This window comes from Jatropha curcas, chromosome 5 (genome assembly GCF_041381405.1).
Source record: "Jatropha curcas cultivar XTBG-Jc1 chromosome 5, XTBG_Jcur_1.0, whole genome shotgun sequence".
Taxonomy (NCBI): Eukaryota; Viridiplantae; Streptophyta; class Magnoliopsida; order Malpighiales; family Euphorbiaceae; genus Jatropha; species Jatropha curcas.
Window position 1 is genome coordinate 5,555,603 of NC_143155.1, and position 10,664 is coordinate 5,566,266.

Here is a 10,664-nt window from a genome sequence, read left to right on the forward strand (position 1 = left end):
AGAACTACGTGGGCTTTGATTCCTCTAAACCCAAGAGGATACGTAGACAACTTAATTTTTTTTAAAAAAAAAAAAATTAAGTTCAAGCCCTTTTTTTTTTTTTTAATTATGTTCAAACCTTTTTAAACAAAAAATAAATTCAGTTGAAAATTTTTTTTAAAAAAAATAATTATGTTCAAGTCTTTAAAAAAATAAATTTAATTGAAGTATTTTTTTATTTTTTAGGTGTATTTTTTAATTTTTTATGTTAAAATATATTTTTTTTAAAAAACCGGTTCTCATTTCATTTAAAATTTAAAATTATGGGATTCGCCGAAAAACCGATCGGAACCGTCGGTTTGGTCACCGTACCTGAACCGTTCGGTTTCAAATCGAAACCGGAACTTTTCGGTTCGGTTCCGGTTTCAGTTTTTTTGGAACCGGAAGCGAAATTTGAAGATCACTTTAGTGGTTTGGTCACCGTACCGGAACCGTTCGGTTTCAAACCGAAACCGAAACTTTTTGGTTCGGTTCTGGAACCTAGCCAAGCCAAATTTGAAGATCACTTTAGTGATGATCTATAATATTTTATATTTATTGTTAGTCATGTCGTTTATGTTTTCATTTTAAGGAAATAAACAAGAAAAAAATTAAATTCCATTGCCGGGAATCGAACCCGGGTCTCCTGGGTGAAAGCCAGATATCCTAACCGCTGGACGACAATGGATTGCTGAGGAATGTTTTACTATTAATTAATATATTATCTAATAAATTTTAACTAATATATTAAAATTGAATGAGTGTGCAGGTATCATAACCACCACAATGCCCATTTTGTTATTTAGAGAAATGGTCAAATTCTAATGTTGTATATATTTGAATAAAATGTGTATATATATAAAAAGAGAGATGATATGATAACAATAAATTGAAAATAAAATTCAACATAACTTTGTTAATCCTTACTAATATGAAGATAAAAAAAAAATGATAACTTTAGAAATATTATCAATCTTGTGTTTCTATTAAACTCTAAAATATATAAACTCTAAAATGACCTGAAAACTATTTGTATCATTTCATTTTTTTTTTTAACCAATTTTACAATTTTCACTTCATATTTTTATTTAGGCATTAAATTCTTATTAGAAACGGAGATCAGAAAATAGGCATCTTTCTCCAGCTTTTATTTATATGTAGCAAATTTTTTGTTCTTGTTTTTAGAAGGATCGTACATTCAATTAATTCGAACCTGTATCTATTACCAAATGATACATACACTTATTAGTGACTATACCTTAGTATGCAATTTTAGTCTTTTATTTCTTATATGCAATGCATTTATAAATTTTTATGTGAAGATAATGCACTGTAAGAATTATTTTCAGTCTTATAACTTTTGATTTATTTATAATACAAAAAATAATCATGTTGGATATAAATTCATGTGTTATAGTTTTTTCTATTGTTTTCTAATTTAGGACGCGGCAAGAAAATACAGACACAATTAGATCATTACAAAAATGCTTCTTTGGACAATGCATCAAAGGCCTTTTCCCCTTTAAGCATATACTCAAGGCCTTATCTCAGAAAAAAAGTCATTTATTGAGTTATGAACTTTTCCAATTCAGTTCCCACAAGCAGGAAACCAATCAGTAATACAGGACCTCATTGTCAACAAATTATCTTCATTGCTGAGAGTATTCAATAAAAGAATTGTGCATTGTCTAGCTTACATTGCTCATGTATTTTCTACAAGTCAAGAGTCCTTTCATTCGACGTATCGAAAATGGGAGAAAGGAATGAGAGAGAGAAAATAATAAAGCATAGCTTATCTTGCCCAGCTGGTTACTACCTTAGCCTTGAAAAAATTATGCACCTCTGGTTTCAAATGTCCACTGTAACTTGATAAAGTTACATAACTAGCAACAAAACATTAGCAAATAGTATCAGAAATAGCAAATTTGAGAAAGAGTGAAAGTAGTAACCAATTCTGAATATGCCAAGCAAATGTAAAGGTCTACCCTTTCTCAAGAGAACTTTTGCATGTGACCTTCCGTTGACAGCCAAAATCAGTGTTGAAGATAAAACTTTTACTGGCAGCATGTGAAACATGAGATCTTGTATATTGATTGAAGAAATCAGTATCAGCTTTTATAAACATTCACGTTCCTCAGATTATGCTATATGCAGAACAATGTCTCGTTTCCATCCCCAATTCAGCAATCCTATAAAGCTCTGTGATATTGAAAAAATGCATAATTAATTTAGAAAATTGCATTAAAAAATACAGAAAAAATCACTCAAGCACGTGCATAAACATTCCAAAACCATTGAGAACAATCTTCTTTGCTGGTGAGTGATTTAAATCTCTTGTCGCCATTTTGAATTCTTTAATGGTCAATAGACATAAAATACAACCAGGTTATCTTCCATGATTAGATCTCTGAAGTTATGAGGCCCATCAGCTGAACCATGCAGCTTTTCCTCCCTTGCATTGCATACTTACGAGAAAAGATTTGTTAATTAACATAACTTTGGAAATAAAGTAAATGACAAAAAGAAGCTGATGACCTACAAAGGTTTTAAAAATACTACTTGCTGCTTTATTTCACCAGGGAACTTCTGTATGTTTGGAATCCGACATACATCTCCTTGCCCTCAAAAGAGACATTCCAAAGGAAATTCACTGATTCCTCTTAGATTTGATTTTCTGCATATGTCTTGCATGTCTCTTCAAAAGAATATTACCAACTTGACTACTTAAACTCTTGAGATATCTACTTTATGATTTTTAAGATGGATATACAACATCCTTTTCCATATGAAAGGTAAGAATTTGACAATTGTGCACCATCAGCTCTTCTGCATCAAATTCCTGGCATGCATGTTAAAAATATTTGGAATTCAAAACCAGTAGAAATACTCTGCACGATTTTAAGAAGGCAGCATGTCATCCTTTTCCATGTGAGTCGAAAGAATTGCAAGACAGTTGTGCACCATCTCCACTTCAGGGTGGGACCCATCTCTGACAAAAAAAGGTTCGATTCTCTTATCAATTTCAATCCAGCTGCACCCAGGGTTCTTCTTCAATCTTAGTTCTTTCATCTTTAGCCTTATACTGCGCATGTCATCCCATTTCTTGACAGATGCATACATATTTGATAGAGTAATATAAGTAGATGAATCATCAGAATGTTTGTTCATAAGCAACTTGGCAATTTCCTCTCCCAATTCTAAATCTTTTTGCAATTGGCATGCAGAAAACAGTGTGCTTAACAATCCAAAATCTTCTGTAATTTCTGGAGTGCTCTTGAGAATGCTATAAGCTTCACGCAATCTTCCAGCACGCCCAAGAAGATCAATCAAACAAGAGTAGTGTTCAATCCTGGGGTTAATTCCATATTTAGTAGTCATCTGATTGAAATAATAGAAGCCTTTATCAACCAATCCTGCATGGCTGCAAGCTGATAACACAGCAAGGAAAGTAATTGCATCTGGTTTTGCATTAGATTGTTGCATTTCACCAAAAAGCCTTAAAGCTTCTAAAGCTCGACCATGAGATCCATATGCAGTAAGCATTGAAGTCCATGATACAATATCCCTCTCTGGCAACTTATTGAAAATATTAATGGCTTCATCCACGGCACCACATTTAGCATACATGTCAAGGAGAGACCCCATGACAATTTCATTAGTTTCTAACCCTGTCTCAGTGACACGATTGTGAATCTCTTTTCCCTTTTCTAGTGCTCCTAACTGCGAACAAGCTGATAAGATAGTAGAGAATGTTACAGCATCTGGTTTTACACTGGCTACTTTCATATCATCATACAAGGCAAGTGCCTCAAAATAATTACCCATCCACACATAACCAGTAATCATAACATTCCAACAGACCAAATTCGCTCTCCTCAGCATTTTAAAGACATTTTCAGCAGACTGAACTTTTCCACATCTGAAATAAAGGTCGATCAGTCCACTGTTAACAAAGATATCAGTTTCAATATTATTTCTAATCAAATATCCATGCATGAATCTTCCATACTGAATTTGCGCTGCCCTTGAACAAGCTATCAATATGATACTTAAAGTAGTTAGATTTGGTTTAGTACCTTCTACGTGCATTCTCTTAAAAAGTTCAATGCACCCCTTGCTATCACCTATTGAACTGCATCCTAAAATCATGGAATTCCAAGCAACCACATTTTTTGTTGGCATTTGCTCAAAAATATCTTTAGCCAAATCTAAGCAACCACATTTCCCATACATGTCCACAAGAGCAGAATTTACAAAACCATCCAACACCATCCCATTTTTTATTATTTCCCTGTGAATCTCTTTCCCTCTTTCCAAGTCGAATAGCCTTGCACATGATGAGATAGCTGTAGTCAATGTCACTGAGTTCGGCTCAAACCCAGACTCCCTCATTTTCCCAAAAACTTCCAATGCTTTCTCAGCTTTTCCACATTGATAATAACAAGAGATAACTGTATTCCAACTTGCCACATCTCTATCAGGCATTTCGTCAAACAATTGTACAACACATTCAAACAAATTGCACTTCGCATACAACCCCACAAGTGAGCTTGCAACAACTATATCAAACACAAAACCAGATTTAATCAAATGCGCATGCAGTAATCTCCCATAACTATCTCTACCTAATACACCACAAGCCTTTAGCACACTAGGGTAGGTAAAATTATCAGGTTTCAAGTAAGGATATTGCCATAACCTATTAAAAAGCTCAAGAGCTTCGATGTGCATATGATTCTTAGTGTAAGTAGCCATAAGGCCATTCCATAGGGAAATGTCTAATGGGTTCCCAATCCTTCTAAAAACAAGTTTAGCATAGTCACAGTATTGGCAAGCAAAGTAGAAGTTTATAAGGTTCTTGCACAAGGCAATGTTGTCTTGCAAGCCCAGAATGACCATTTTTTGGTGGATGAGTTTGCCTTGAAGCAGTGACTTGGAAGTAATGCTTGTTCTCAAGACAAAAAGTAGTCTTGTAGCGTCCATTCAAGAAGTGGTGGGTAGGAATTGTAAACAATCCGAAATTTCCTTGACCTAATCAAGAAAGAAAGCTTTAGATAAGAGGACATGCCAATAAATGTATAAACTCTATGTTGATTCATAAGTTTCCCAATTCCCTCCCCACACTTCCACTAATCATATATTAGCCTTTGACCAGGGGCATGAAGATAGAGTACAGTGAAGGCATGAAGATAGAGTAGAGACCTTTGGCTCCATGAAGCACAAAATGTCCAGATAAATAATTTGTGAGCAAAGATTGGTTTAAGGCACAAGTAGCTGATATCAGCCGAGTTCAGAAGATCAAAATTGATTGAAACTTCATATTGGTACTCAAATTTGGGGGACACAATAAAGCAAAAGAAAGACCAAAATATGCAAAATAAATGATAAGGCAAATTTACAATATATCTAACATCAAAATAAGACTTACATCAATTGAAATCTATGAATAACTTGTAACAGAAAGTTGAATGTACAATTACATCAATTGAAAGGACTACAAAATCAACTTTGGATAGCATATCCTTCTTGTGAATTGCCTCCAAAATTGTGCAATAAAAAATTATATCAACCTCAGTTACATATAATGATATATCGTAGTGGGAAAGGAAGCATCAGAAGACTAAAAAAATCAACCATTGTGCCACTGTAAATCCTTAAAATTAACAATAAAGGTCTTAAAACTTCAGTCAGGTACGATTTCTATATGATTTATAAGCGCAGAGAGAACTTAGAACTTAATCTGAACAGAGCATCACTTCCAGTTAATAGAGAATATGTGAAGATTGAATTGAATAATGCAAGAAGCTACAGAGAAAAAAAAAAAAAAAAAAAAAGGATTTAAAATCGAATGTCATTTTTAATATCATATAACTTGAGCACTAACCACTATCATATAAATGAATCTTATGATGCCTTCATTATGTGCTTCATCAAGACATTGGAGGTGTAGATCATTGCATCTTGAAAACTTTTTGATATCTCTCGTATTGAATCCTTGTGCGATCACTGCAAAAATGGGGAAAAAAAGAGAAGAAAGTAGATATTAAAACGAGCAGACTAACAATAAAATATAGAAAAAAAAGATTAAATTTCTCAACCAGTCCAAGTGAAATTTGCTAGGGAGAAACCAATTCATCATGTGTCGTAGCAAACAGACTCAATAATCTAAAAAGAACTAAGAGCAATAATCATTAAGAAAATCCCTGCTACTAATAAAAAAGATTAATTTTGCTGTAGCAGCATTCACCTGATTGAACCAACAACAATTTTTTTTATACCAAAAAGAATCACTTCTCATCAAACAAAAAATATAAAAAAGCAAGAGAGTTTACATGAACCAAAAGAAAAAAAAAAAAAAAAAAAGAAAAATTTAATACCAAGAATTGCATCCTATTAATTGGTAATCTGAAACATCAAAATCTCTTTCATTCAAACCTTCAAACAACCACGTGCATAGAATACGCAATTTCAATTCTAAGCTAACTTTGTTATCATCATCCTATAAATATTGGGTTTTAGATGGTACTTAAGCAATTAAAATAGCATTTTTTTCTTGAAACTAACTTCTTCAACTTGCAAGGAATTAGAAAATCTTGTGGAAGCCATCCCAAGAAGATTACTGTATATTTATATAAAAAATTTAACAGTCCAATTTCTATTCCTGCAGCAAGCCACACTCCATGTAAATTTGTTCTTAATAAGAAAGAATGCGTGGAAAATCTCAAAGGGATGATGGTTTGCGTATGGTTTGGAGCATTTAAATTATTATGACTGAAGATCATGAATGAAAAGATTCATGATTGTAGACAGCCCACTTAATGCAAAACTTTAAAAACTTAAAAAGGATAAAACTGTCATCGTTTGTTGTAGAAGAAAATGTGCTACACCCCTTCGCAATTACTCTTTACCTGCTAATAAAATAAAAATCTTCATTCTTCATTTTAACTTTATTTTTTTGTTTTCTTTGGCTGAACCATTCAGTAACAAGTGCAGCCAATATTACACACCTTACTTGCTGGCCCTTTGTTTTCTCATATTACATACATGAAGGGTAAAAAATGCAGGAAACCTAAAACAATATGTCAAAGCAGCACCAAAAATACATTTCAAGAGCAAACCTTTGATCTTTCAATAAAAACATTAGAAAAAACAAAACAAAAAATCTATAGAAATAAAGAGAGCAATATTTCCTTACCAATCTTTTAGTCTTCTTGCTCAGAATCGAGCAGCTCCAAGCTCGAGTATAAAACACCTTATTCTTTTCAATATTTTCTTCTTTGAACCTTGGATGATTTTTCTGAAATAAGACAATGCTGGTGATTAGTGGCCAAGTACGTTCACTCAAATATCCGCAAATGATGCAGGTTACACTCAGAAATTCATAAAACACGAGCAACAAATCAAATACTCATTACCATAAAACAGAAAATAAAAATAAAAATAAAAATAAAAATTGGAAAAAAAAAAAACCAAAGATCAAACCATTAAATTAGTGAAGGCAGATTTCCCAGCATTCGGGGCATTATAGACTATTACTCTTGCTCCTGAATTCGATGAGTGCCACTAATTCCAATAGAAACTGATTTCTGGTCCTCCTTCCTCACAACCTTAGCCTCGTCTTCATCATATGGGCTTTTTATAGTGCTTTGTCCCCTCTGACCTTCTGAAAACAAAAACAAAATCAAATAAATGAAAATAAAAAGAAAAAGGGGGAAAAAAAAAAAAAAAGAAGAGAAGATGAATATTACAGTAGATACAGCAAATCACAAGTTAGCTCATGGTATTCATCAATGAAATGAATTGGCTTTTCAACCAAATTTTCAAGAGACTTTGTTCATAATATTTGATGGTATTTGTTATTGCATTTTCATATCACAGCCATTAGTTTCTTTTCTCTAATTTTCAAGCTATTTACATTGGCTGTTGCTTAGCTCTTGCAGTTCAAAAGGAGAAAATCAGAGCAGAACTTTTCTTGTCAGGTCACGGCTGCGCCTGCTATATGTTGGGTGGGGTACTAACTTCTTTCCTGGTAACTTTAGAGCTAAAGTGAGACAATAAATAAACATGATTACACATTTTACTTTTCTGGTTAAAAGAGAATAATTGGGAGTAGAAATCAACCTTAGGGAAAAATTTCACGACCTGTCACCTTGGGCTGAACTGGCACTACAACATAGGTTGGATTAAGACTGCTAAGGCCTATAGTAAGCCTTAAACAATTTATATATGATTTGCTATTCACATAACTGGCCTTAGGCCCACTTTATTATCAACAGAACATCTCAAATGATGGCTCACTAGGCCCATTTCATTCATTAGTTAACTCATATCAATAATTCACTGGGCCCAGATTACTGTGTACATTTTAGTAAGTTATAAATACAAATATTAACTTCAATAGTGTGTATCTCAACACACATATCCTTCTCAATTGCAGAACTAGCTAAATTACAATGAGTTTTAAATACCATAACCACTTCAACTATACTTCAAGCCTCTTCTAATCAACCAATTGCAGAAAGACTAGAATTAAAGTTAAACCTGCAACTTGGAAAAATAATTGAGATAGGGGTGAGCACCTCAATTCAGTGATTAGAGCTAGATAACTCTCTCACTCCACACAATCACACAAAAGAAAAGTTTGTAATTATCAAATTCTATCTCCTATATGGGCAACACTAATTCACGCAATGGCAGATAACAATTAATCACTTAGTAGCAATTAATCACCTCAACGGATGATTATAGTCAGCAGGAACACTGATACTATCAGTATCATTATTAGCCCAGTGACCTGATAGGGACTTTTAACCCCCGCCGCTTGCAAGTACTGACAAATCTTTTGTGTTAGTCCCAGTGACCTGACAGGGACTCCAACCCCCAACAGTTGCAAGTCAAATTCTCATTTTGATACCCACTGCTTGCAAGGCAATGGCCAACCACAACGACCTAACAGTATCTATGGCCATTTCATCTTAGGATTCTGCTTCATCCCAAGCCATCTAACCACAACAAAAATAAAAGCATAGCACATCTAAAATGTTAAGAAGAGAAACTAGATAAGAATTCCTAGTTTTATTTAACATATGAAATTACCTTTACCTTAAATAATTTGATTTGTTCTTTTTAGTAATTTGACCTAACCCATTATAAGTTCTTTAACTCTACTAAATTCACCATATCGAAAGTTCAGCAGAGTGTCCTCTGAAATATGGATTATCCACCTAAGGAAAATCTCATAAGCAAAACATATAACAATATACATCACCTATCCTTCGGGCTAATTCATAACACACTCAACTTCCCATCCTCCATCAACCAGGTTTTCAAGACATACTAACTTTTATTTCAATTATTCAAAATCATCATTAAACATACTAAAATAATTCTAAGAGATATAGAATACTCTACTAAATACAAATTTTGTTTAGAAATTCATTATAAAGGTGAGATCAACCTTTCTCACAGTTGGCTACACTAGCCTATTTTCTTTCCAACAACCAAATAATGTAGTCAACTTATTTAACCCTTTTAATGTGATAGATATATATATATATATATATATATATATTAACTTCTTATAATATAAAATTAAAAACTTAAAAATTCTAATATTTATTTCTGAATTTTTATCTAAAATGGCTATTTTTCATTAACTCCCCAATCTACCTTAATAATCTAAGTACTAATTATGCACCAATCATCTAATAACTATATTTAGGTGTTTAAACATGAAATTTGCTTAAATTTATTGCAGAAAATACTGCAGAATTTTCTACAGGAATGTGGTGCCATAATCAACTTTCCTAAGCTGGAGTTTTGATGATTTTGCTCTTCTATCATCAAGCTAAATTTACCCATTTCAAATACACATAATTTCTAGTCTAACATTAAATTTTCAGCTCTTAATTCAACCTAGAATATCATATTTCAAACTAAATTAATTAAAAATTTACAAATCCTAACTTTTCCAAATCAAAATATAACTACCAAATATCCAATCTTAAGCAATAGACTAACTAACTAAGTTGTAAATAGAGGGTTCAAGACTTACTTGCTCAAAGAAGATCAAAAGGTTAGAAAACCCAACACTTTCATGAGCATTATTGTACAAACATTCAAGATATCTCCACAAAACACAAAAAAAATAGGAGGAGAGGAGGAGAGAGAGTGGTTTCCGGCAGGTGGCAGCTTTTGCCGGCGTGAGGTGGTGGTGGGCGGAGTTGGTGGACAGAGAGTAAGAAGGAAGAAGAAGAAAAGAAAGAAAATAAAAGGGGAATGGGTGCGCGCGCGTTGGCCTTGGTGGTTTAGGATCACTTTCTCTTTCGTTTTATTATTACTATTTTCTCGAATGGGGTTGCAGTGTTTGATGTTTTCTAGTTTCAATTAAATATAATTTTTTTTAAAACAAATATAATTTAATTTACATAATACTATTTTCTATTAATTTATATATTAATTTTTTATTAATTTATATATAATAATTTTATATTTTTTTGTTTAAGAATAATATAATGAATAATTTATATTACTATAAATCTAAGACCATTCACAAAATAAATAAAAAAAAGCATTTTACGAGATAATAAAATAAGAAAATTCAATAAGTAAATAACTTATTAAGAAAATAATATATTTATAAAAAT

At 32.6% G+C, this 10,664-nt stretch overlaps 1 protein-coding gene and 1 non-coding gene across 6 annotated transcripts; both read right to left on the minus strand.

The window, feature by feature from the left end:
- Nucleotides 1-634: 634 nt before the first annotated feature.
- TRNAE-UUC (transfer RNA glutamic acid (anticodon UUC)) lies at nucleotides 635-706 on the minus strand. The gene has a single exon. It is a non-coding gene; the product is annotated as a tRNA-Glu (tRNA).
- A 944-nt stretch (nucleotides 707-1,650) lies between these two features.
- Nucleotides 1,651-10,360, minus strand: LOC149496121 (Tetratricopeptide repeat (TPR)-like superfamily protein). 5 transcript variants are annotated; one of them, XM_089721817.1, is made up of 7 exons: nucleotides 10,073-10,360; nucleotides 7,501-7,681; nucleotides 7,214-7,315; nucleotides 5,903-6,024; nucleotides 2,558-5,049; nucleotides 2,004-2,217; nucleotides 1,651-1,901 (listed from the first exon to the last, which is right to left on the minus strand). In XM_089721817.1, the coding sequence occupies exon 5, from the start codon at nucleotides 4,999-5,001 to the stop codon at nucleotides 2,917-2,919; it is 2,085 nt and encodes a 694-aa protein (XP_089577943.1). In that variant the 5' UTR covers nucleotides 5,002-5,049; nucleotides 5,903-6,024; nucleotides 7,214-7,315; nucleotides 7,501-7,681; nucleotides 10,073-10,360; the 3' UTR covers nucleotides 1,651-1,901; nucleotides 2,004-2,217; nucleotides 2,558-2,916. The 5 variants fall into 5 exon arrangements, with proteins under 5 accessions (XP_089577943.1, XP_089577940.1, XP_089577941.1 ...); XM_089721814.1 differs by having other exon boundaries at nucleotides 2,004-2,483; XM_089721815.1 differs by having other exon boundaries at nucleotides 2,311-5,049.
- Nucleotides 10,361-10,664: the final 304 nt, after the last annotated feature.

Bases quoted from the DNA above. Each gene is read 5' to 3' on its own strand.
- LOC149496121 (XM_089721817.1), bottom strand. From the start codon at position 5,001: ATGGACGCTACAAGACTACTTTTTGTCTTGAGAACAAGCATTACTTCC.